Here is a 27,774-nt window from a genome sequence, read left to right on the forward strand (position 1 = left end):
CAGTAGGCTGAGCGGATTTGCTTCCCTGCTTCGAATCACACCAGACTTCTATGCCATCCCAGCAACTCGGATTCCCCAACACCACCACCACCCTTCTCTTCGATATTTTTCATCTCATCTCTGGCCTGTTTCTCTTTTTATACCCCATTTCCCAAAAAAATCACTGTTCTCCAACAAATACACTGCCATACACAAGCAAGAGTGCAGGAAGTGGCATCAAGTGAGTCTGCCATTGCTGCAGATCCTTTCTGGATTTCATTTCCTCTATTTGCCTTGGCCCTCTAAAGCCCTGCAGGCTGTGCACGTAACAAGGCTACCCATAATCAAGGATTCAACCACAAGAGCAGGAAAAGCCTTCTGCCAGCGAGAGCTGCACTTCAAGATGCTCCCTCCTCCCCTGTCCCAAGAAAATTACCTCCCTTTAGAAAACACAATGGAAAAAAAAAAGGAAGAAAAAACCCTGGGGAAACTAAAGAGTTCTCACGGTGACTTTTATTTGGTAAGCAACAATATAAACATGTGAATAAGAACAGGCATAATTTGCAGGGCTGGCCTTTGATCCAGAGCACCCTGAATCTAGCAACCCTTCCATGAGCAGATGAAGGTGAACCTTCACCAGAGACTAGCCAAAGTTGCAGTCCACCAAGACCTTTGTCATGGAAAAACCAACGCTTGAATATATGCTATTACCAAACTTATGTGCAATCTTGGAATGTATTAACCCTCCTCCCCCCCTCCTCTCTCAGGGTGAAAAAAAAAATCATAGAGCTGCAAACCAGTAAAAAAAAATTGCTTCCAGCTAACTGAGACTGAAATGGTCTGTTGGACTATAAACTGAAATATCATTCTGGAGATAACCAGCTGGTTGTGACACAAAGTACTGTATTTACAACTCGAAAATATAACTGTTATATACTTTAATTTATAGCAAATTTAATACATTAGTGTTTACAAAATAAATTCTGGACTCAACTGAAACAGCGTGCTGCTTAGCAAGTTCCTTTTCCTTCCTCTCACTTCAACTGAAAAGACCAGCAAGCTTAAGAGCTTCTTCTGTGATCCATGCACAACTGTTGAGATGTTGAAATAAGAGAACGTTTCCTGCATCTCTCTAGTCTTGTTGCTCGATACATTCTATTACTCAAGCTGTACAGTTCAAACCTTAAGCTGTCCTTTAACAATTCCATACACATCTCATGAAAACTACTCAGATACTAACCAGTGCACCAGCTAACATTACAAACTGAAGAAATATCTTATCCATATTAACTAGCTCACACAACAGGAAAGAGGAAATATAACTACACATTCAATCTCTTATTTCTAACAGCAAAGCTGCAAACTCCATCACTTGAAGTAAGATACTTCAGTAAGTGAAACAGTACCATACAGTTCAAGAAACATTTTTTTTAAAAAAAAAACAAACATTTTAATAGTATAAAAAGTTGTTTACTGGTGTTTCTACTATAAAGCTTTGTTCCACAAATCAAAAGTGATAAAATAATTAGATATGTTTACAGTGATAAGAGACTGCAGTGAAGACATTTCAGCTCACATTTTGCTGATCACTTCAGTACAACATAGACTGTGACTGAATTATTAACACATACCTATGACACAGAGCGAACTGCAGACATGAAGTGCACACCTGAACGTGGAATTTTACCCACTGCATGGTAACTTACTTTCTTCAGCCCTCCTTTTCCCCTCCAGAAAGCACTGTAGGCAAAAACTGTATTCAGAAACTAAGGCATATAACTACTCGACTGCAGGAAAGCAACCCTTATTGTGGGAGGTGCACGGAGGGAAAAATGGATGTACACAAACACAGCATGGTAAATCCCAAGTTACAAGCCAACTGTTTTTCTGTAGATAAAATGACATCTGAAAAAGTGAAAATGTACAAAAAATAAAAACTGTCAAATAAATAAAGAATACAGATGTTAATTAAACACATATATAAAGAAACGTATTGGCATACTGTATGCAGTATACGGTATATTCATAGAATCATGTGGGCTGGACAGCACTTAATAAGGAGTCACATATGAAGATGTAACCCCTTGTCTCTCTCCTCCAAAAGATCTTATGGTTTCTGGATATCAGGTGCAACCTTTTACACTGATGCATAAATCCTGCATCATATTTCAGTTTTGCCACACCTAGGATGCATTTTAGTATTATTATTATGTTTTTTAAAGATCCACAGAGAAGTCCAAAAAGTTACAATGGTCTGAATCACAATTTTTGCAACCCTGTCCATGCTACGTTGTCTCTTGGGTTTCCTACCAGCTGAGACTTCAGTAATTGTACAGTATATCAAACTGCAGTTGTTCACAACGAACTGGGAGCCAATAATATGGACTCTTCCATACTCTATTTGGCATCTTCTACATTCCTGAACTGTAGATAGCTATTGTACTGTAAGTGTTACACAAAGGCTGCTGAAACCATTAAAAGTGATGTAACAATAGTAAGTGTCAAGTAAGTCCGCTATAATACAGAATCCGGGTCTAGGTCTATTAAATGCTATATCCACATAACATTTTAAACCATGAAATATTTTATGCATTTTCCTTTTTTCTACAAATATTGTTGCAAACTTGCTGTTAATTGTATCACGAGGTTCGCATTCCTACTTCTCCAAGGATTTTTAATTCAAATGTTTAACAACCACATCTACGCTAGGTACACTTAAAGTAGACATTGAAATTTCAAGTAAAATGAACTGTAGCCACATCTACTGGACTATACACGTCCCGACATCTAGATTTACTTTGATAAGTTATACAAATACATAATACATTCTTAAATAATGTAGACCCACAATATTAATTTGTGAATCTTTCCACGTTATAAAACCATTTTAACAGGAATGTTTATCCACCTGTATTACTGTTCTAGTTTGCAGTGTCTCTTGCTTTTCTGTTTCCACAGATTACTGTACCAGTTCTTAGGCTTTGGCTATTGAAATCTCTTATTTGAATGAGGCAACACTGGTTATTAAGGCTGTTTTGTTTTTTTCTCTTATGAAGTTTCATTCCTTATTATGACACTGGTTTCCAGAGCAGGATGACTATCTTGTGTCTTCAGGTTCTGTTTTTATGACCTTCCTTTCTATGTTGTTAAAAGCCGAGTGAGGAAAATCCTTTAGAATACCAAGGCCTTCTGCGAGAATAAGAGAAAGAGAGAGGTTAAAAGTACTGCTTGAAAACACATATTATGTTCTTACTTCAAAAAAAAAGTCCATGAATTTTACAGATACTGAAAGTTGAAGCAATAAATAAATCCTGCCTCTTCCTTGTGGGCTTTAACCCAGTTGGGCTATAACCTTGTGTTACATTACAGTGATGACAGAGTAATCACCACGGATTTACTTAAATTCTCCCCAGGAGCCGGGCTTAGTGCAGATGCACTCTTCACTAGCAATTTGAAAGGGAAATTCTGCCTGGTGAATGATTCCTGGGACTGGGACAGCCGAACTGCACAAAAGCTGACCTAAGATTTCAATACTCCAGAACAGAAGATGCAAGATTCTTCTCATCTTTCAATAACCTCTTTCCTATTGCACCTTCCAAACTCAGATGGAATTTTGTTATTTTTCCCACAGTTGTGAGTCTCAAGAATTCCTCACTTCATCTCAGTGAGCCAACCGTGAAACTGAAACCGTCCAAATACACTGTACAAAGGACTTGTGCCATCTTCTATCAAACTTCAAATTAGTTTTTCCCAAAGCCAAAGGGAAATGATAAGAGAAACAGTGAGCAGAACTCAGTGAATGGGAAACCTAGTTCAAGGCACACGTGGCATGATGTGGTACAGAGTACAGAAACAGCGCTAGGTCCTTATAAGCCAGGTTAGAAAATCTTTTTATAAAAAGCATGTTTATAATGTGACTCCTTTATACAGACTGAAGCCTTGTTACAACCAAACTGCATTGCAATAGCAGCAATGTAATAACAGCTGGAGTTTGGGTCAATACCTCTCTGAGGACAGACACATGCCAGAACTTGCTTACCTTAATCTAGTTACTGTATCCAACTCCAAGTTTATCCCAAATAATATTCAATCTGTTTCTAAATTAACAAGTAACACCACTCTTGATGTTTTGTCCAAAGCCTTAGTTAAAAGGTTACACACAAAGCATGTCAGACTGAGCTACCTTCCTCACTCAGAGACAGCCTGTATTAAGTACTTCATCAAGGCTTTTCTAAAAAGCTGATTCATTTACAAGGGATGGCACTAACCCGAGGACTGGGACTTTGCCTCACCACCAGGGTAAAGCCGGATCAATTCGCTGCACAGAGGTTTTCCAACATGCTGCTCACCATCAAGTGAAATGTGCTGCAACTGTCTACTGGGAAGATTTGACATTCGGAGATTCAGCGGTCTCTCACCTGTAAGTGGTTCACAGTGAAACATGGATGGAATAAAAAAAAGTGATATTAAAAATCAAGTAGAGACTTAAATGAATACTAATTCTACCACCAAAAGTTCATCTTAAATAGCAGCTGCCTAGGAACATTTCTAGCAAAACAAGGGCTATATAAATATGGTGCTATACAGACTATTCCACAAGCATTGCTTGAAAGGGGCACCAATCCATACAAAACTCTCTTATTCTGCCCCAAAAGCCCATTGAGATCCCCAAAAATCCCTCTCCCACTGCACAACATATAAAGAAATTTGTACCATCTGAGGAGCTGGATCCACACACCTATTTCTTTCCGGGTATTTGAGTGCTGCTTTGCTTGACCGATATACACAGATGAAAACCTATGTTCTAATGCTTATTTGTATTGGCTCCCTTAGTTTTTCCTTTTACTGCTTCTTTTCCATCCTTAAAAAAAACAAGCTCTTAAAAAAAAAAAGTCTTCTGCAATATTTCTTGTCCATGTTTAACATTTTCTCTCATTTCACAACATCCAAACAGAAAGCAATCAAACGGAACATTCCTAAAATTAATGCAAGCTAGGGAATAGGCAGTTGGTAAATCAAATAGATAACCAAAAAATTGAGCTTTGTGAAGAACAGCAAGCTCCTAAGCACATTATTAGAATCTGCTTACTTCTGAGTAATTTACATAGCCAACTCCTCAAGCATTGTTCCTAGACTGCACACACAGGTAAACAAAAAGAAGTACCAACTACATTATCAGCCTTACCTTTAATCTCCACAAAGCAAGAACACAAGTGACCTGCAACGTTCTGCTCTGTTTTCAAAACTTAGGAGAGACCTAGAGCCAAGTTCTGCCCTCACTAACAGCAGTGCACCCTACACTTTCTTCCCTCCCTACATTATCTGTAGGGAAAGCAGTCTGCCCAGTAACACAGCAGAATATGACTGCACATCTGATTGCGTTATTTAGACTGTAAGCACTTGAGGGCAGAGATCTTGTCTTGTCCATTCAGTGCTCGGTGTTCTGTTTTTGCTATACTATACTAGATAAATAGCACCACTGACAAAGGTTGCATAATATCAAATGCATTTGCTGGCAGCAAGACCATGCCTGGAAGCTACTATACCTTGTCCATCAACGTTATCTAATGACATGCCATTGGGGCTGTGCTCTTCTGAGTTTTGTCTGTAACATCCTGTGGAAAGACGTCTCTCTAATCCAGCCTGGCTGCAAAGAAACTCCATCTGTTTTGCCATTACCTTTTCAGACTGCAAATAAAGCACAAAAATAAAAAAATAAATTTAAAAAAACACAAAAAACGCCTCTTTAAATACATATAGTGAGTCAAAACACAGGGAAAAAAGCAGTATCAGATGAAAGACTAACAGCCTAGATATAGTTTTTTTGTTGACTCATATGTACAGATGTGTGCTTTACAGTTGCTTCAAAAACTATCAAGCAAACAAAATATTTTTGCACCCATAAAGATTTTCATACTGTACATCTGAGTCACTCAGGAATACTTGAAATGCAAGTTGCTGTAGTTCATCCACACAAAAAAAATGCAACGCTAAATTCTGTTCTTAGAAAACACATCAAAAACACACTTTCTGCACTTTAGGACTGCGGGTTACGTGAAGAGAATCTCAAGAAAAGCAAAAAATAATGTCTTAATTATCCAGCTTAGCTCTGCTCAAATACACGTCTTCACAAAGTATTCCAAGAGTGATGGCAACATCTGCTAAAAACTTATGCCAAGATTTCACTAGACATCTTGGAATCTTTATTTTAAGAAACAGCACTACACAAGCTTAAAAATCTGCCATTCTGAAAGTGTAGGATGACAGTATGTTTGTGGGGGATAAAGGTGTGAAATGTCTGTCTAGAAGAAGAACAAGACCTATACACCTCTAGAGAGTGAAATTAAACAATGCAGTGCAACGTGGGAGGAAATGGCGTCTGAATGTTTGTCATTGAATTTAATGCCAGGAGAATTCTAACTTTCAATATAATCTTGTTCTTGAGAATGTAAATAAGCATCTTGCAAAAAAAAAAAAAAAAAGAAAATTACAAGCCAAAAAAAGTTGATTTAGAAGAGCCCCAATGAACATAAGAACAGAAAAGGTACAAAATTAACACCTAGGATCAATAGGAGGGATTTCATTTCTCTTCTAGGTAATTCCGTAATTGTTTCAACTAGTACACATGCTTATTAAAAAGAAGTAACGGCATTTTGAAGAGCACTTAACTTTTCCTGGTAGATGATGAAAGCCTGACTTCCCAAGAAAGTCTGCTTCCTCTGCACAGTTCAACACTTAAATACGGTGACAGCGTAACAGACCAGCAGAAGCTGAGTTTCTGCAGCACAGCGGTGACCCCGACAGCAGGGTAATGACACAACCAGTATTTACTTACTCAGACTTAGAGGTCATCAGGTTCTGCAGAAGAACACTGAGAGCTCAAGCTTGGTCTTGGGAGGTAGGATAAAAAAAACTATTTTCAAATAGTTTACATTCAATTGTGCTATAGTTTTGCTATTCTGTCAGTGCTGTTGCGACTTTTGAACGGTTAAGCCATTTTTAAAGGAATGAAACATTTAAGTTCTCACTCACGTAATCTTCATTGCTTAATTCGAATAAAAAGAACAGGAAGTATTTTAAATTGCAACGATGGGGAAAACCCAGAGAGCTACAGATACATTTGAGCTTAAAACAAATTCCACTTAACAGTGGAAAAGAGGTTTGTTTTAAACTCAAATGCACCTGCAGTAGTTACACAGCGCCAACCAATGAAAACTTGAAAGCATATAAAAGATGAAAATAAACTTCTAAAAACCAAGTTTGTTTACCGATTGATTACGTGACATCAGAACACGTTGCACAGCTGATTTTTGATGCAGCACAATGAACAGAATTTGCATGCCCATACAATGCTTTGCAACTGAAGAACGTGGAAGCCAGGCTAACATACCTGGTCTCAGAAAACAGGAGCCTAGCTCCCAAATGTAATCTTATGTGAAAGTTTGGTGATTACATTTGCCCAAATCAGTTATACCAAATAAATTTGTTGCAATTTAACATGAAATGCCTCCTTAGAAACAATAGGTAGTAGGAGATGTGTATTTTACCTCAAGGCCAGGATACACTACAGAAAAGACAAAGAAAAGAATCGGAAACCTGTCTTTGTTTATTGAATGCCTTCCAGATACTCAAAAACATTGTACTTCTATCAGGCTGAATGGTATTTACAAAGGCAATTTATCCTCTCAGATCCAGAGGTTCACTATTTCCTAAATATAGTGCCATTGCCTCTTAAAAAGAAACGTCAAAACTGAGGACTCCAAGTTCCCCTTCTCTATTTATTCCTCCAGGCTCAACAACTTGAACTTTCCATTTATAGCTAGTAACACAAGTAAAACAGCACAAGCTGTACCAATAGTACACTACTTGCTCCAACAGGAATCGTGTATTTGCAAGCCTTCTATGCTAGATCTTACCTCCTTGGAGGGAACAAGGTTAAAGCTGTAGTACCATGTCAGAACAGTTTCAGAAGGTAAACCCAAATTAAAAGTGATGCAATCACAGCTAAGCTAGGTAGCCTTTGAAAATTGAAGGTAATTGCTTTAGTCATCAAAGCAATGCATCAAAATCAATGTACAAAGACACGGCCCGTATTATTCACAGTGTTGTGTAGTTGGTTTACCTGGGAGTTAAGAGCTGCTGAGTCTTCACTCTTTCCTTTAGCCAAAGCAAGTGGCATTTTGTCTGGCTGATAGAGTGTTTGGACTGAGTCCTGGAAGTCAGGATAACCATCCTATTAAGCATAAGAAGAAACCAAACACCAAGAAGAATAATATATTATTGTTTTTTTCTGCACCCTGTCTCTCTCTATACCCAAGAACAAAACAAAACAAGCAACATTCCTGAACATCTGTGAGAATTCTGGACTGAGTTTACATATTTGTACTGCCCATTTCATTTAAGTTTTTGTCTAAAACACACACAGCCCCTCTACAGTGAGGGCCATATCTAACATGGCATACCCAGACAATTGTATCTCATCTCTCACACTTTCAGGTGAATCCTATTGTTGTCACTGACATTACACTAGTTTACATCAAGCTTTGCCAGGCAAATTTAGGTCCACCGTTTCTGTCACTCTTTACATATAGCTGCTTTGAAGATTAAGAAATCAAATTTATATGTAGTCAAGACTAAAGCACAGCAGCTGCATATACTAACCTTGAGAAAATGAGTAAAGCCTCCCCAAATTCAGCATACTTCACACAAAAACTACCCTAGTCTTACAAAACGAAATAGTTTTAGAAGCAGAGTAGCAAAGATCTTATATACTATGGGAAATAACGATTCAAGAGTTCTCTCAGTCTCAAACAGTTATAACATGCAAATCTCTTCTGCAGCTTGCATATGTACAAATAAAGCAAATAAAGTTCTTGTGAAAGCCTGCCAGACTCCATTACAATAAATTAATCATCGGAGCAATGGTTCAGGACGAGAAATTTATCTTGCTTGGCGTTATAAGGAAAGCCCATGTAAAACAGAGGAACATCCATAAACATTTACAAAAGCAGAATATAGGTGACTGTGTTAAAATGGGAGAGGATGCTAGAGATCTTAAAACAGACCCAAACCTGAAAGACGTGACATTTGTAACTGAGGATCTGTAGACCCAAGTATCAAAAGCATGCCAAATTACGTAGATTTTCCTTTCGGATTCTGGAGGCACATGCATGCAAGTAAAAGCACTTTTGACAATAGCCAAACAAACAGGTTACCATCCAAGAACAAGAAACTCAATCTTTCAGAAAAATTGACAGGGGAAAGACTGCAAGGACTACGCAGCTGGCAGGCTGCACACTGCCCTGCACAGTGGCAGTGAGACCCTCAGCATGATGTAATGCCAATAAAGTTATTTTTTCATGCTTCAGGGAAAAAAAATAAATAAGTCTGTCTGAATGACTGCGTATGGCTTTTATCCACCCAACATATTCCCTCGGGGAAAAACAAACATGATAAGTATGTAAAATTTCATAACCAGGTAAATTGCAACAAAACCTCATCCTCTACAAACAAAGACTTCGCAGTGCATTTCCATGAGCGCTGACCATTTTCATAGTTAGGCCTGGAATTGTTTGGGAAAGGAAAAATGACTGTGCGTAGGCAGATGAAAAAGCGAATACACAAAAACGTATCGCTCAGGATCCTATTTTTGCAACAGATCGGAACACGGTTCTTTATAACGCATCTGTGATCACACGCCAGTACAAAACCAAAGGCTGTTTCCTAAAAGTAGGCCTCGAAGCCTGCTGCCACGACTGTCACCCGTCACTCCTCCACCTCATTCTTTGATGACAACGCAACTCTGGATCCCCACCTTGGAGATCTTCCCTCTCTGTTGCTGGTTGATCTCATTCCCACTGCCTTGATGATGAGAAACAGGTCGTGCTAGGCGATGACCTGCTTTGCACCAACTTGGTCTTGCTGCTCCTCTTCCCTCTCCGCCCGGGAGCGGCCTGCTGCATGCGGCGCTTTTTGTTTTCCTCTGCTGCTGCTCAGTTGTTTTTCAAGCTGCTTCGTACAGCAGATGTTCTCAGTCCCACATGTGCTTTTTTGCTCCCTCTAATGACATTTTTCCTATGCAAACAGTAGACTCGACTGCTTTTGCTGTTTTCGTGAAAAACACAGAAATCCCACACTCGCGCTGATCTTCTTTTCAACTGTCGCTGCAATGGTGGAGGTGGGCCTCTTCTCTCTCCCCCGCTACCCGTGCTTCCCACCAAGGGAAGATGTTTCCTCACAGCCTCTGCTCCTGTCTTCCAGCCCGTGCCCCCCAGTTCCCACCGAGCATTGTATAACCAGCTTTCGCCAGCTCTCCTCCTTGTCCTGTTCAGCTGAATGGCGACGCTGACACACAGAACAACTCCTTCATGCCACGGACACCAAGGACACGTTCAACTCTCCGTGGCCCTGCTCTCTTGCCTGTTAGTAGTGTATCTGGAAGAGGAACCTTGTCAATCACAACACAAAGCGGCAGTGATGACGGCCTCTCCCTCTGTGCTTACTGGGTGACATACCTGTGACTTACTGTGCTTTCTAAGCTACTGCTGCAACAGCTCATCTCATTGCTCTGAGCGGTGCTGGTACTGAGTCAGGCAAGATGACAAAATAAGGGCTGTCCCTGTCCCACAACACCTATGTAAAAAGAGATCCTTGCTTTGGAAGGGGAAATGCTGTTTCCATCCTTATTCATCTATTTGCTCTTTGTCTGGGGCAGACTTAGGAAATGCACCCCTCCCAACCTTTTTTTTTTGTTGTTGTTATTTTAAAGAATCTGGTTCCAAAGCCCAATTCATTCCATTCCTTTTTTCACTCCCTCGGCACCTTTAGTCTCTCATTTGCCTGGAATTTTTTTTTCCCTTCTCCTCTGTACACTTCACTCCCACAGCTTGCCCACCCACTCTATGAATAAGAGGGGGAGAGCACACAGGGGAAGAGAAAGGCTTTTACAGGTAATTTGATGTAATTCATGGCATATTGTTTCTTTGTAATGCTTGTGTGAGTTTCATATTCATGAAGAGGATAAATTTACAATGGTGGCTGTAACCCAGCAATGTTTAGGCTTGCACACACAGCCCTGCCAGCTCTGCCCAAGTATGACCTTCAGAGTCTCTCCAGAGATTTTTTTGTGTTTGTGTGAAGTATTATTACATTTCAGGAAATTAACTAATCTTTTCTAAGTAACTTTTTACAGTATTCAAGCAGGGTATGAAATCTTTCCAAATCCAACCTAGTATTTTAGACTACAGAGACATTAATGTCACTGTAAAGAGATATTAATGACTAATGGGCAAAGAAATGGCACATCAAAATCCTGAGTTTGGCCTTATAACAGAAATGCAAAACGACCTTCACAAAAAAAAAAAAAGAAAGAAAAGGAAAAGAAAATGAAAAAAGAAAAAAGAAAAGCCAGAGCTAGTTACAAGTCACCTGCGTTCTGATCTCTGCATAAAGGTATTAGCACGACAGCAAGCTAATCAAGCCACATTGAAGCACTACAACTTTAAAAACAAGATAAGGAGTACTTATCCAGAACAGAAGGAAAAATCCGCAGCACTTACTACTATTTTCATTTTACCTCCACCTTCCTAAAAAAATAAAATTCCCAGGCATGCTACTACCAAAAAAAGTACTTTTTTCCAGAATGCAACCCTTAAGAACACAAACCATCAGATATAAGAATCATCTTCTGAGTAATACTGCCTCTCTTTTTTCTTTTCTCTCTTTGAAGAAAATTGTGATTTGCAGTGTACCTCAGAATTGTTATGCACCAAAGTAACAATTTACTTTTGGGAGTTCAGAAGAAAGAGGAAAGAGGCATTTACGTTGATGACAGCAGTCATTTCATAGTTAATAATACTATGCTATCATATGAAAGATAAATTCATTTACAATTTCTTATTTTGGAGACAGTCTTATTCCTGAAATAATCATTCGTACAATTAGATTTTCATATGCTTTTTAAAATATGACTGGCAATTGTAGATAGAATTAAACATCCATTCTCAAAATTACTCAACTAAAACAGCGTCTAGAGAAAGCAGGCCTTTCAGACTGTTAAGATTTCACCATCCAGAAAATAACAGAATGCATGTCCCCTAAAGTTGTCCTAATCTTTCTGCCTGCCCCCTCTCCTTCCCAAAAAAGAAGTTTCAGACCATATTTTTCAGGCTTTTAATTCCTTCTTTCAATGAAGATCCCGTGGAAAAAAGCACCTCCCTTACAGCGTGTCATTTTAGATACTTGCTCATCATCAATTATCAGTGAATGAAGACAGGCTTTCTGCTGCTGAAAGCTAATTGTCTGTGAAGTACTATGTGAAGCAACGAGTAGCAGCTCCCCACCAGGTCTTGCCAATTAAGACTAGACTGGACAAAAGAAGGGAGAATCAAGGAACCAACTTGCAATGTATTGGTCAAGGCTGATAATGGTGTGAAGGTGGATAAAATCATTGAATAAAGCTTTTACCTGATCTTTTTTAAGGGCTGAAGAACAAGCATAGGTCAAAGCACAACCCAACATGACTAAAAATGGCCTTACAGAATTATTTTCAAAGCTATGAGTAAACCCTCAACACACACACATATTTAGCATTGTATAAACTCAAACTACAACTGTACACAGACTTGTGGAACTATAAAAAAATCACAAAGAAAATATGAACATGTCTATATACCTATTCATAACTGCCTTTTCAAAACTAACTTCTCTCACTGGGGTTTGCCACACAGGAAAAGCCCTTGTACAGGTAACAAAGCACTGCACTGCTGAAAAAATGAAAGGCTTGCATTTGGTGCATCCTTTACCACAGATCAAGTTACGTATGAGAAACACATCCACATTCCAGAATACTATAAAGCTCCCCTCTACAGCTAAAGAATATCACGTATTTGTGTGACATTAATTACAGCTCAGGCCCATCTCACATTCCGACGTACATTTAATCTGCACCTTTTGGAGCAGACAGCACAGTAAAATCCCCACAATGCTATAAATGAATTAGACATCCACCTAAAAGTGAAACAGTAATTAAAAGCGAAACAGTAATTTGTTTAAAAAATAAATAAAAGGGGAAGATCTGCTACTTTCATGAGTTACACAGGTATACATATTTACGACAATTTGTTTGTTTAAATAAGTGACTTTTTAAAAAGCCCTCCTATTTACTTTTCAGTAGTGGCAACTCAACAAGAAGGTAGACTACATATATGCTGACCCTGTACTCTCAACATGAAACTCCCAGCAGAACACCCATTTCCATAAGCAAAATCTTGTGCAGGTGTATATATTAGCCACATATACATGCTTGTTGTGCTTTTGGCACAAAAGTAATTACAAAAACCAGTAAATTAATAACTCCTGGCATAACCATGTGTGTTGATGTATACAGCTTTTTGTTAGCTTTTGACTTTTTAATATTGTCAGTTCTAGAATTCATAGCATAGTCAGAGCTAGCTAATATTCCCCCAATCAATCCTTATCCAGAACTTTGGATTCTAAACAAGATAAAAAGCTGATCTTTAAAAACAACCAAAAACACAAAAACAACAAACAAAAGAAAAAACAACACCCCACCTCACACCGACTTGAAAGCGAGAGGCCTTATGGGAAGACATTTCCTATAGTGCTCGCGTTTATTCCACCACAGGAAATCACTCAGTCCCATTCCTTCCCCTCCTACACGCACAGTGCACAACACTGAGAGCAACTTCACCATAAAGCAGATCCTACTCTTTACCCCTGCTCCTACAGGTTCCTTCAACAAGCATTTACATTTTCAGAGACTCTGGCAATGGATCTCACCCTCTCTCTCACACCCATCAACTGCCTGTCAAATGTTTTTCTGACAAACTTCCTTTGACAGATCCCTTCAAAACAGAAGTCAGTTTTAGCACACAGGTTAAAATATAGGAGTCTCAATACTGTACCTCTATCTTGATTCTCTTTGGTGACAGTTCATCCCGTTCTCCGCATTTAGATCTAGAAGACAAGACACGCACACTATCAAATTAACCCTGGTCACCAGAAATACTCATGAGAAATGGTCAAGAAACAGAAAAAAGAGCAAGAACAAACGAGATGCTCAGAAAAAGCCTCCAATTCACTTGGACTTGGCAGTAAAAGTCACTCAAGTATACAGGAGAAGAACACAAGTGCCTTGTGCTGTTTTCAGAAGTGTCAAGACTCATGCACTCTTCTTCCGAACAGAAAGGAAATCTGCTTGAGCACACAGAAATATAGAAGTGCCTTTGACTACCCAGAATGGATGTGTATTTACATATAATACGTATTGAAGAACTGAGAGCAAAAGAAAACCACGAAAAGCCCCCAGAAGTGTTATGAACATGTATTTTGAAAGGCCATTGCAATAAACGTCAGTTAAAATTTGAAAGCAATATACAGAAAGTATCTAAAAATAATAAATATGATGAAAACTTCATTTTTAATTGTACTTAAATGCTATTAAGCCTTTGTTACTTTTTCATAACAGCAGTTCATTTAACAGAACATTAACAACTGAAATTAAGACTCAGCTCCAGTTCTTTTAAGCAGGTTTGTAAGCTACTCCCCCTATGACCTTATCCATTCTCTGGAAACTAGCAAACCCAATCAGTATATATTCAAAAAAAATTAAAAAAAAAAGATACATTAGGAAGCTTTGACTACTCTGCCAATTTACATTAAGCCTACAATTGCCTCAAATACTTGAAATGCTAGCCTCTCAGATGCCTCTCCACCTGCGCTATCGTTGCAGAAATCTGGAAAACTAGAGAACAACTAAAAAGGTAATTCAAGACAGCTAAATCTTAGCAGTTTGAAAGCTTTATGACTTAAATAGTATTTTACTAACCTCCTCAGAAGAGCACTTTGCTAGCTAGAGAGCAAGAAGAAAGCATCTCTTGTGCTTTAAAAGAAATGCTGTGAAATTGATTAAGTAAAGGTCCTTTGAGTTAATTAAAACCTTACTTGGTGGTCCTGTAAGTATACTTGTATGTAACTTCTCGAGAGATTTGCCGAGCTAGTGCGAAGAGTTCATCTCTCCTGGTCAACAATGCATTATCTTTCACACACAGTTGAGCGGCTGCTTCATTAACTGTCAGCTGGAAATTAAACACAGAGATTCATGATTTTGTATACTTTCACCCATTACATTTGTAGAAGTACCCTTCTTCTGAAATAATGAAAGATTTCAATGCCAAGTAAAATTACTTGTAACCGTATAGTACACCCTGATGGGTTTCTTCGACTTTTTTTATATCCTTAATAACACAGGTAAGCCTCTGAGAAAAGACACAAATGTAGCTGGTGCATTTAAAGTCCTTTCAAGTAAAACATCATTGTAAGACACTCTCAATGTGCCCTGCTTGTGCCTCAACCCAACATTAATTAAATCTCAGTATAAAACAGTAGCTCTGAACATTCACAGTGTTTGGCTCCCAAAGCCTGGTTTACAGGGAATACTATTTTTATAACTGCAATATGCCCAGGACTTGAAAAAAAAAATCTGACAGTGTGGGTACAGATGGCTTTCCCTGGTGAATACAGCATAAATTCTGTAGAAGGTGATGGTTTAAGAAACGGTTAAACTTTTTTTAGCTATGTTTCTCACCCTCATGTTTGTGAAGACTATCTTCAGACATGAATCAAATGTAACTTGTTTCAAGGATGTTTTCCCGAGCCTGCTGGGACACATTTCTAGTGTCTCTGCTGCTGGCAATAGTTTCATAAAGAGGAAAAAAAAAAAGCCTGAAGTTAAGGCTCAAAATGGTTTCACAATGCTCTTCAGAAGCCTATAGGAAGTGGTGATATCATCATGAATTATACCAGCTTTATAATATTGCTGTCTGAAAAGCAAACGATCAATGCTAAGGACAAACAACAGAATTAATGTAACGAGAGAAATCAAAACTGAGATGCTGGAGAAGAGATTCCCTGCTCCTCCCACAGTAAACAGGAGCTAAAGAGACATTTTCACTTCTTCCTCGGCTGAAGAGCAGCCAGCACTTGTAATTAGGCCTAACAGCAAGAGGTCAAAATAACGCTGCAGGTACTTGTTCCAAAGTGCACTCAAATCTTCTTTCTTTTTGGGAACAAAGCTGCTTCGCATGGGCTTGGCTTCTCACAAACGAGCTCTGCCTAAGCTCTGCTGCTACCGTCAACAAAACGTTCTGTATCTGTCTCAGACTAGTGAATATTAAAAAGCAGCGACGTTTTCCACAGCACAGTCAGCATATTCACACCGACTGAGCCGTGCCATTGCCAACCCTCGAGCTGGCAGAGCTGGCAGCACAAAACAACGGCAGGTCAGCGCGCGGGTGTACGTGGTTGAAGATGGGCAGCAGCGCACACAGGCGGCCTCCAATGCCATCAACACCAAGAACGCCGTCCTTATCGCCTCCCTCCATGCGAGCAGAAAGAGGTGAAGCTGAGGACAGACCAGTGGGGCTGCAGATCAACACTGCCTCCTGGCAAGAAGGCTGGGAAGCTCACACCTACTAACACACGACAGAGCATTACTTGTGAAGTAGATCTGAGGCCAGCAACTCACCTGAACTACTGCACGCTCCATCCCTTAAAGACCAAAGCTGTCCCATGAGGTGAACAGCCCTCAAACTGTCCTTGGGCAGAGGCCTTTATGTCACCCAAATGAGAAATTTTGTCTAACACAACACTTGTTCTCCAGGGAGGTTGAAAAGCAAAAATATGTTCCAGGAGAGTTGCGACTCTCTCAGCAGCCAGCACCCAGTAGCACCTCACAAGAAACTGCTGTTCTTAATATTTCGTAAGCATTTTTTCACCATCTTTAGCAGAAAAGCATCTGATCTGATTAGGACATTTCCTGCGATACCTGAATGCTAAGCAGGCTGAAAACGTGTCTTTAACAGGCAAGCTAGGTATGTTGCCTGATCCTTTAGTCTCTGTACAGACAAAAAAATCTGACGGAGATCAGATGTACAAGGGTGGGAAGTTAAGGTTTAACTTGTGAAACATCTCTAGGTCGCTACATTCCTACAATACAAAATGCTAAAATAAACTACCACCCGTTTGAGAGGAACAGTTGTTCTATAATGTCTGTCTTTTCAGAAAGACGGAGAAAAAAATACAAAAATAAAAGATTAATACAACACCTATGGAAAGGATTATCAATCAAAGCCAGCAATAATTTTGGTCAGAGTGATAGGTATTACTTTGCCCAGGATGAATAATATTGCTAATGTTTACAAAATAATTCAAAGTATTTTTTAATCCCTCAATAAAGTGTTGAAAGGTTGCAAAGAGCTGAAAGGGCTGAAATGCTTTGGGTACTTGTAGACAAATGCTGTTTATCCTCAACACAGGAGAAAAGCCAAATGTTTGTTTGTTTTTCCTGCTTTCTTCTTTCAGGTCACATCCAGACTTACTGAACTGAAGTGCATCATGGCTTCCTGCCTTTTCAGGAGGCATAATACTGCAGTCAGAAAGTGCTGTATGCCTAAAAATAATGATTCTGTATGCTGGAAGCCTTGATGACAGAGCAGTACGTAACCGTACAGGCTCTACAGAGAGGGATGGGTATATTCTCATCTGATGGGGTTCATAAATTTCCCCCCCTAACTAGAAACACATAATTAAATATCAAGTCCTACTGTTTTGGTGAGTCAACAAGGGAAAAGGGAAGACAACAAGTTAGACAAAATTTATCATTTGCATTTCTTACTCCTGTTTCTCAAACTATTAAACAGGATTTTTTCAGTTTTATAGGTACCTAAACAAGCACTGAAATATTAATACGCAAATTACAAATCTGACTCAAACATGCAAGAGTCACTGAGTTCAAGGGCACGTCTCATACTCATCCCTCCTCCAGTCCAACTTTAAACACGAATAGCTCTCCCTGACTGAAAAGGTGTGTAATACCGAGACAATGGGATGGATTAAGGACTGTACATTTATTAGTTTTGGAACCTCCTAGTTTCAAATACATATATTTTTTTTAATCAGACTTAGTCTGGATAAGTGCCTTACACAGATACTCCTACCAATAGCATGCACTTTCAGAACAGCTCAGTATCTCCAGTTCTCACTGGCCTGTAATGGCTGCTCAAGCCCTTTGAGATACTACAGTGTTCACACTTAACAGAGAATATTCTCAATAATTCACCGCTAATTTTGCATGAAGTTTGAGGCAAGTTTGCACACAACTCCACCCCGCCTGAGGAGTCAGAGGTGCCCTGATCTTTACCTTAAGAAGCCATCTACTACTTATGCTTTTTAAATTCACAGAGAAGTTTATTCAGCTGCTCATTGCCAGCTGCACAGAAACCTTGAACTGTGAGGCAGAGTGACAGCCTTGGAATGTATTGAATGTATTAACATGTGCAGAAACAGTATCTGGATGAGCAGAAACTTACCTCCCTGGTCGTTCACGGTCCTGCCTTCTGAGCAGCAAATTGTTTAAGCCATTGAAAATAAAAATCCATTGAAATTGATTTCACAAGAGATAAACTCTGGTTAACCAAATTTTAAACAAAAAAAAGTCTCAATGATCATGTAGTATTTCTGTATTTTTTGCTTTAAAGTGGAAATGGAGAGAAAACTGTTCAAGACAAAACTTTGTGAAATCCAGCCTCTTTAAACAAACAGCAAACCAATTGTGAGCAAATTCCTCTTGTTTGCATGTGTGCAGTTCCCATCAAGTTCAGCGAGGCCCCACATGCGTAACTGAGGCATAAGTCAACCACATACTCCTTTGATCCTGTGCCCTTAGTCATAATAGTGATAGAAATATTTCCCAAAGCTAAACCATGCTCTCATTCCATTTTTAAACATGATTTTACAGTGATGTAGTAAAGATCTGCAGAGCAGCACTAAAACAAAGTCACAGAGCAGAGCGGTCCTCCTTCCTTCCAGCTCTTTGCTCTCCCAAGCCCCACTGTTCACTCCTCCAGCTTCGCAGAGCCACGCAAGGGCCTGGCTCGCCTGAGGCGAGCGCTGCCCCAGCACCCACCTCATATTATGTTTCTGCATGCCAGCAAACTGTCTGCCCAGACTGCACGGTGTTTCTGCAGCCACCATTCCAGAGGGAGATGGAAAAAGCACAGAGCCGCACACGCTGCGCTGTAGGCCTCGCCTGCCACCATCCCCAAGTGAGGAGAATCCTTCTCTCCCACCCCGGCTGCGGCAACATGCACAGGGCACCTACACAATTAAGCCTTTCAAACCCTGCCTCCACCTCATCAGCCACATGTTCTCTTACAGGAGAGACTTACTTCTGCAAGGGCAGGGGAGAAAGGCTACATTTGTTCCTGCACACTGGGTGAATTCATAGGTTACACACGTAGCCGCACAGAGCCACAAAGCACGCAAATGAAAGCTGCACAACTAAAAGCGTGTGACATAAACGGAGCTCACTACTGACAACTTCCCTTGGAAGTGTCTCCCCAGTTTGTTCAAGTCCTTGTGAAGTCACTGCTCATGATACACAATTGCCTTATAAGTGTAAATACAGAAGCAAAAATGTAAAAAAACATTTCCTCCTACCCTTCCACTCAGAAGCATAAAGAGAACTTAGTTTTACACTACAGTTAACACACCTAAAAAACTTCTTTTTGAAGTGAAAAAAGGCTAAAGCCAGTACAGCTTTTTTGGCACTCCTGTAACATAAACACTGCCTTCCCTTTTGGGAACTCAGTTTTACATGCCAAATTTTAAATCCAACTGAAATTTTGCAATCACTGTTAACCGTGAAAATGCTGATGCAGCACTCGTATCAACAGTGTTCTGGCACTGCTTTGACTTAATGTTTGTTCTCTTGTACTGTACTTTGGCACTAGGGAACTATTCCCAACACAGACACACCTATGGCGTTACAACACATGCAGCGTGAGCCTCGAGAAAGCCAGGACAGAAGTGAAGGAGGCCTGCACAGACTTTTAAGGACAGGAAGGAGCAGATGGTACGCAGGTATTGAAGGGCAAACCTGCACATTAGTCACCCCTCAATAGTGGTGACAGTCCTTCCCCTTCCTCCTCACAACTCTTATCGCCTGAACTTCACTTGGCTGGCCTAAGTCCACTATGTCCCCTGAAAAAAAGTGCCACGGGTTGTATAATTAAGCTTCACACCAATCCAAATACAAAAACCCTGCGCCACCAGGGTTAGGGACCTCATCGGCAGAACGTTTTTCACCTCACACAAGCTAGAGAGAAGGGTCTAGAGGTGAGGGAGGACAGCAGTGCAGTAACCAAGCCAGGCAACCCTGTTACCAGACACAATCCATTTTTGCTATTAAACTTCCAAACAGCCTCAAAGGTGCAAGGGAATGTAAAGACAGGACTGGTTTAAAAAGTTGCCATACGCTTGGAAACCCAAGGAACATGCTCAGTGCAATACTGGTTCACTATTTCAGTGCCAAACCGTTCAGACCCTGTCTGAGGGACCATACAAGGACTGAGCAGTGTGATGACGCAAAGCTGAAGCCATCAGTGCATACACACACACACACGCCCCCAGGAAAGGAAGCTTCTACTTCACCCAGGATTTCCATTCCTGGACAGGGCTGGCTACAGCTCTTGTAAGACACGCAGCTCTCATCACCCTGGGAAAAGTGCCCATACAAGAAGTGTACCCTCTAAGCAGCATCTCAAAAAAGGCATAGGAACAGGAGAGGGAGCCCTCTGTCACTCAAGGGATTTTACCTCGTGGAGGGTAAGGTGCTTGCCATCCTTTCTTTTTGAGTCAAATCTGCCATATATTGCACTGTACTTCCTGATCTCCTCCTCTTTGTGAGGGTCCTCATCACTCATCTCAAAGATATGGCCAATCATCTTTGCCAGTTTCTTATTTGTTTTCAGTAACTCCTTGACTTCACTCAAGTCACTTTTGGGCAGGGAGGGAACCATACGTTCTACGCATTCAGCAACTGACAGAGCAGCAGCAGCATCCAAGGTCTCACTGTTTTCCTTTGGTGAAGCTGGAGAGCCAAGGTCAGCCGGGGAAAGACTGTGTTCGCTCTCTGTAGTGTGGTGTCCTTGCCAGAGTCTCGGTTCACTGCCACTCTGTAGAGATAAGTTCCCCACCACATCAGATTTGCTCGCACCCACGCTTTGCACACAAGTTGTGGCAGCACATTTTGGGATCTTCAGGTGAGGCTCTCTGGTACTGCTGTTCCGCTCGTAACTACTGCAGGATATCCCCAGCCACGCAGGAGACCCCTCTGGCAGTTTATATATTGGAATGCTGCTGACCGGTAAGGAAGTGAGAGGCTGGTTAAAAAGACCAGGGTTTGTGACCCAGTCCCTCAAAGCTTTCTGCAGCCTTCGAACATGAAGTGGCTTGCTAGCCATGCCTACGAGAGCCATTATCTCCAAAAACTCCTCTTCACCTGCTTCACAGAGCTGCTGGACATCATCACCACCCTGCTGAATGAAGGCATCGAAGTAGAATAAGAGATTTGCTTTTTGTAGTATTCGATACAGCTGCAATTCCCCAAGGGTTCTGGGTAGAGCTGACGCCATCACGGATGACAGAACCTGCAAACAGTAAAAACAGAGAGAGGGTGAACACCAGGATGCTGGCATTCTGACATATTACCCCCCACCCCCCATCCCTCCTTGAGACTGTCAACTCAAGGGATGAGATTTTTTTTCTCTCATTACAAACACACACATGGAAATGGTAAAATGGGAGATAGTTCTCTTTTTTGATAATATATTATCAAACAAGAGACTTAGCTGAAACATTTGTGAAAAAACAAATCAGCAGATAGCTGCGATGCACCTACAAAGAAGATGATTCAAACACGAAGCCAGCTTGTTTTCAGCATTCCCACTTCATGTTTGTTCCCGAGAATGTCATTCAATATTGCTCACTGCTTCTACTACACTCTTTTTTATATCTTCAGATCAAAATGATCACAAAACAATCTGAAGAATTACTGAATATTTGATCACCTGAAGGAAAAAAAAAACTCATCAGCTGTGATTCTCCTTAATTCTCAAATCATTTTCCCCCATAGCAATTTGGAGGACTGCAAGAGGAGAACAAAGAAGAAAGAGATGCTTCACAGAAGCCCAGAGAATTAATGAAGCCAGATCAGTAAAAGGTTGCTTCAGTAAATTTCTAGTTTTCACCATTTTATATTAAAAAAAAAAAAAAAAGGATCTAATGCCTCTGCTGATCTTAATTCCAGCAGCAACATCCACAGAGGAAGCAAAAATTCTGATGGATTACAACACATACAGTTTAAAAACATTGCTTTGAATTCACCTGCCCGTTCCATTTGCTAAGAGCCCTGTGTGTCACTGATCCCTACAAGATGAAATAGCAGTAGGCAACACAGCAATCGCGCTCCAAAGGCTCCCAAGAGACAAGCTGCATAGTCCTACCCCCCTTATGGCTGGAGAAAAAACACTTCCACAAGTTTCAATGTCAGAAAACACTGTTTCCATAAAACTCATGCTATCCAGAGTTAGCCCACAAATAGAAACTCTTCAGAGAGTCCTCAGGTCTCTCACACACACAGTGGCTTTCACAACTACAAGCGGTTAATTTCCCGTATTATAGCATTAAGCTAAACCATCCAATCGGTAAGACCTCAAGCGTGCAATTTATATTGGTTGTGAAAGTAACAGAACTGAAACGGAGCTGGTCTGATAGCATTACTCTGGCTCTACTATCATGTTGCTTTTCAAAAAGCAACAACACAGTAGTAACCTAAAAATCAGCACTTATGGCATGATTTGCACACACCGGGGGGGAAATGGTTTTAATAACAAGCATTAAAAAACAAACAAAACAAGCACACCACAAAACTGATGAAAGAATAAATGTATTTTTATGGTCACTGGGAGACTGGTAATCAGAAGTAGAACTACGGGAAAAATAATTTTTTTTTTTTTTTTTACAATTAACAACTCAAAATAAATGTACGAATGTAACAAGCAAAACCTAAATTCCATTCAGGGGGCATCTGAAAGATCAGACTCCTGTTCAAAATCAAATCTTTGATTACATTTTACTAGCAAAAATTAAAATTAGGAGGCCAATAGAAACTTTACAAAGATCCGTGTGGTAGCAACAGGATACATGCAGACAGTCTCTCCAGGGGAGAAAAAAAAAAAAAAAAAGGAAAAAAGCCTTGAAAAATAAAACAGCTGCACATATCATTCTTTGTACGTTGGGATCTGTAAAACAGAACTAACAGCGCTAGCTGTTGAGATCTGGGCAGCCTCCTCAAGGAGCTGCTGGTGTGACCAAGACCTAATCAACTGTATGCTTGGGAACTCAGGGTGAAACTGGAAACACTGAAGAGATGCTTATTTTAGAAATACAGCTGAACTGTAGAAAATAATAGTTAATTGCAGAAAAACAGCTAAGTACTGCACTCAAAGATGTGAGCTGCAACAAGGAAAATGAAGCAAATCACTTAAGGTAATCCTTTAAATGGTACATAACTCGGTATTTTAAAAATTGTCATTACTTCTCAAGAAGTTCCTTGAAAAATCCTCCCCTTCCACACAAACTTTGACAAGACAAACAAAACTAACAGCTTACGGATTAGTGGTATTTCAGTAAACTGTTCCTAGCCTCCCATTTCAAATGATGTTGACTCTCTTCCATCAATACCACAAATCAACTTATTTATACAACTGCTGCGAGAATCAGCATTTTTCCTGAGAGTCATCCATCTTTGCACCAAATCTACATAAATCTACATAAACGGACTTTGTGCAGAGAACTAAATTGAATTCCGAGATGAAGGTGGCAGGGAAATTACACACAGCCCAAGTGCTCCAGGCAAGGCATGGAGCTAATTTTTCCAGCCCACAGGCTGGAAGAAGCAGCAATAGCCCAGGAGTAGTCTTTACCTCGAGGCTCCTAATCAACAAATCTCCTCCTGACAGATAAAACTGGATTAATATGTACTACGGAGGTGTCAGTAGCGGGTCCACGGTTCAGATTGTGTTGAGGTTTGCATTAAAAGCACGACTGAAATCCCTCTGTTTTGCACTTGGAAGACCAACTCCGTTTTCCAAATTTAGTACAGTAACTCCTCAGAGGGCCATGCAATTTTTCCATTTAAGATCGCTCCTAATTTCTGCAGAGGAGACATTTTTGAACACTCCCCCTCTTGACCTCTCTTCTCCTCTCACTAAGCTGAGCTCCTTGTGTCTAGCCGCGCTCGCCCCGCCGCCATGCCGGGTGTCTCGGAGCTCGTGAGGCGGAAAGGCCCCCTCCTGTCCCTGCCAGGACAGCCTCGCCACGCGGCCAGCTGCGCCGCTTCCTCGGGCACTCCTGCCTCCTGTCAGGCTCCACAGCTCAGCTCGCAGGCCACAAAGGCAGCGGAGCAGGTAAGCCTGTCAACCTGGGGAGCAGGGCTCAGGAGGACAGGTAAGAGAAAAGGTTTGCTGAGCCAGCACCGGGATGAGAGGGGACCGCTAACCTGGAGGTTACCCAGCACAGCTGTTGCTGCCAGGCCCTGTGGATCTATCGGGTAGCGTCCAAGACTCACCACACCCACTCAGGTCCCAGTGCCACAGGTCCCTCAGGTGACCTTAGAACAGCTTCTAAGAGCCCTAACGTCACGCTTTTCACCATTGCTCCCATTCCTGAGCGCAGCGCGGGCAGTGCTGCTGGGACAAAGGGCAGGCGTGTGAAGAGGTCACATAGCGAGAAGGCAGCCAGGAGTTGTGTATGCTCCTCACCAGGGAAAGCACCTCGGGCAACACTCCTCGTCCACAGCCTGCTTGGTAAGCCTCGGGCCTCCTCGTCGGCAGCCCCAAACAAACCTACCAGGGGAGCAGCAAGCTGGTAACGTCCTCTGGCAAACTCTGAGGAGCTAACCCCTACAATATGCCGCCTTACGGGCGGATCTTCTAAAGGACATCCAGCTGCAAAGCCTCTCACGACAAACGACAGGAAGGAGAAGCCAGCATGTGAGGGTCTGCAAGGGTAAACCAAGGTGGCGGTGACAGCCGAGCTGCTGCTTCTCCCCCTCGGCTGCTGAACGTTTCTGCCAGTGAGGGGTGTGGGAACACGCAGGGAAGGGCACCCGTTGCTTTACATTTTTCATGCACAGACCTATCAAAGAAGCTAGGAAATTCCCTGTAACAGAAAGGCTCTTTAAAATACATTTCAGGCTGCGAACTGCTACAGCCCCGGCAGAACCAGGAAATCACCAGTCAGACCTTCGCTCAGCCTTCTCAGCCCACGACCCTGCCTTCTCGTTTTCTGTGTTACCTCCCTGACACCCAGAGCCCATCGCCCCACTGTGCTGCACTCCCTCCACTCCACACACTGGCTGCCACCTGAACTCTGACCGCAAACCCGGCTCCTGGGAAGAGAGGAAAGTGGAGAAAAAAGAAAAAAGACGATGGGGACAGGGCAGCGCTCCTAACTCTCTGCAAGCAGCCGCTGCCACCAACTCCTTGCGCCGAGGGGACATGCTCCGACAGCAGCCCAGCTGGACGCCTTGGCCGGTGGGGAGCTGCCAGTTTCTCCCCGTTTTGGGGGGCTGCAGGGAGATGGCTGTGGGTATGGGGGAACAGAGATGGGAAATGGGGGTGCAGGGGGCTAGAAGCACGGGGCAAGGACTCGGCCAGCAACACGCTGGCTCTTCGCAGCTGGTTTTGAAGCAGGGCAGCGGAGCGACCCTGTGGGTTTGTGTGCGGAGATGGATGCTGCCCCAGGTGAGCGGTGCCTGAGCCGCCAGGAGAACGCACGCGAGGAAAAAGTGCAAAACACCGCGTTCCTGTGTTTTAAGCAACAGCGATTATTTCATAATGCCTCTCGACCACTTTGGGCGTTTTGCAAACTCTCCGCGGACAAACCGGGTCTGGATTCGAGCGCTGGCCGCTTCGCATATTCATCGCCCTCCTGCAGCGCTTCCCCAGGGCTGGCAGCGGGGCACGGAAGGAAAATCGCACGCAGCAGCCACAGCACCAGCCACACTTCGCCAACCGAGCCGCCTCGCCGTGCCCCAGCACCCCCGCGACCCAACTTCCACGCTGCAGCCGGGGGGGCCCGGCGGGGCTCCCGCACCGCCCCAGCCCCGTTCCCCCGCCCCGCTACCTACCGGGGGGCTGCCCGCCGCCACCACCGCCGTCCCGGCGCCGCAGCCTCAGCCCCGCCGAAGTTCCTGCCGTGCCCCCCCCCGCGCAGGCTCCTCCTTTCCCATCGGGTGGGCGAGCCGGCCACGGCCCCCTCGTCCCCGGCCCCCTCGTCCCTGGCCCCGTCGCCGTCTCGGTGCGGGGGGGGGGGCGCGGCGCGGCCGCCCGCCGCCGGCTTCGCCCTGCTGGCGGGGAGGGGACGAGGAGGGGAGGGGAAGGGAAGGGAAGGGAAGGGAGGGGAGGCCCTGCACCGCCCCCCCCCCCCCGCCCGGTCACGTGGGGAGATCCCGCGCGCGCTCCACCGCCCACGCGCGGCCGCCGCGTGACGCAGCGCCCGGCGGGGCCGCCTCCGCCATGGGGCCTGACATGGCGGCGGGGGGTGTGGGGGTGTGAGAGACCCTGAGGGCACGGCTCGGCACCGGCCCCGCTCAGGCTCCAACCCCTGTCGGGTTCCCCCGCTGGGTTCACTCAGCTTGGGATCACTTCACGAGCCCCACTCCCAGGTTCCCCAGGAGGAACCCCACTTGCTCACACAGCCCCACAGCGCCGCTAGCCCCCCTGAAATGGCGGCCGTCAGGGGGCTGACTCGCGGCTACCACACAGCCACCGCCGCTCACCCCTTTGGGGTGCTCTCCTCTCCTCTCCGCTCCCTGGCATGCCGTGGTTCCCATGAGAAAACTCGGGTGCACAGTGCCCGGCGAAACCACAAAAATGTTCACAGCGCTGCCTCCTCCCCTCCCACTCAAAGTGTTTTTGCATTCGCCTGTAGGCACTACAATCATGGTAATTAGGGCTGTAAAATATTAGTAGTATCACGCTTCTATGGACTTTTCGGCCCAAACGCTTTATTTACAGCACGTGCAGTGCGACAGAAACGCAGCCACGGCTATGGGGTGCACAGCAAGATGGGGAGTAACATTTTCGCCAGGCCTGGTTGATGGTGGATGGAAGTCCCTTCTGTGGCAAAAAGTTCCATACACAGTCCTGTGCTGCAATCCTGCCACCCAGAACCGTGCGCGGCTGCCCTAAAGAGACTAAAATCACCTCTTCGGAAGCGCTCAAGTGGGTTAGCAAGGCGCCAACCATATGTAGCCACGCTTCTGGGAGTTGGCGATGACTGATGTGTCAGTCAGCCTTGTCCTGGGCTCTGTAATGCGTCAGGGAGATGGATGAGAGGGCTCAGAAGATCATAGCCCCCTTCTACAAGTGCCTTCCGTGGTCCGTGCCTCGAGCAGGAGCGGCAGCGTTATCTGCTCACATCTGGCATCGCGCGCTGGGGAAGAGGAATAGGACAAACTTGCTCTGCTGTCTCCCTTCACGAGTCGATCTCACAGTGCTGGGCAAAAAGCCAGAGGCAGCTGATGAGACAAATTAAAACCTCCCCACTGAGAAGCAGGGAAGTGCTTTTACAGTAGTTTTTAGCACTGTCCTCTATTGTTAAAATTCAAATATTTTCCCACTCAGGTACTGCTTCTGCTCGTGTCCCAGAGGACACCCCAGTGCTTGGTCTGATCCTTCTCCCAGACATCAGGAGGTAGAAGTCTCCTGAAGATGTCTGCCCTGTGCAAACGGAAGGATGGTATGGAAAGAGGTCTGGTAACTTTACAGCTATTTTCACACTTTTACATTTTGGTTTTGAAATGGTTGCAGTGCGCCGAGACTGGTTAGGTGAAAGCGAGGATTTCTAACATTAAGAAAGTAAATAAAT

At 42.9% G+C, this 27,774-nt stretch overlaps 1 protein-coding gene across 2 annotated transcripts; it reads right to left on the bottom strand.

The window, feature by feature from the left end:
- Window positions 1–474: 474 nt before the first annotated feature.
- NAB1 (NGFI-A binding protein 1) lies at window positions 475–26,266 on the bottom strand. Of its 2 annotated transcripts, none has more exons than XM_035572507.2 (8): window positions 26,033–26,266; window positions 20,655–21,488; window positions 14,944–15,077; window positions 13,905–13,956; window positions 8,102–8,212; window positions 5,526–5,667; window positions 4,329–4,397; window positions 475–3,168 (listed from the first exon to the last, which is right to left on the bottom strand). In XM_035572507.2, the coding sequence occupies exons 2-8, from the start codon at window positions 21,471–21,473 to the stop codon at window positions 3,077–3,079; spliced, it is 1,419 nt and encodes a 472-aa protein (XP_035428400.1). In that variant the 5' UTR covers window positions 21,474–21,488; window positions 26,033–26,266; the 3' UTR covers window positions 475–3,076. The 2 variants fall into 2 exon arrangements, with proteins under 2 accessions (XP_035428400.1, XP_035428392.1); XM_035572499.2 differs by having other exon boundaries at window positions 4,248–4,397; window positions 26,033–26,265.
- Between the last annotated feature and the right edge of the window lie 1,508 nt (window positions 26,267–27,774).

Source organism: Cygnus atratus, chromosome 6 (genome assembly GCF_013377495.2).
Source record: "Cygnus atratus isolate AKBS03 ecotype Queensland, Australia chromosome 6, CAtr_DNAZoo_HiC_assembly, whole genome shotgun sequence".
NCBI classification, from domain to species: domain Eukaryota; kingdom Metazoa; phylum Chordata; class Aves; order Anseriformes; family Anatidae; genus Cygnus; species Cygnus atratus.

Bases quoted from the DNA above. Each gene is read 5' to 3' on its own strand.
- NAB1 (XM_035572499.2), bottom strand. From the start codon at position 21,473: ATGGCGTCAGCTCTACCCAGAACCCTTGGGGAATTGCAGCTGTATCGA. The intron at 13,957-14,943 runs GTAAGGTTTTAA...CTTGTCTTCTAG, and splicing joins TATACTTACAGGACCACCAA to ATCTAAATGCGGAGAACGGG. The intron at 4,398-5,525 runs GTATAGTAGCTT...AACCACTTACAG, and splicing joins AGATAACGTTGATGGACAAG to GTGAGAGACCGCTGAATCTC.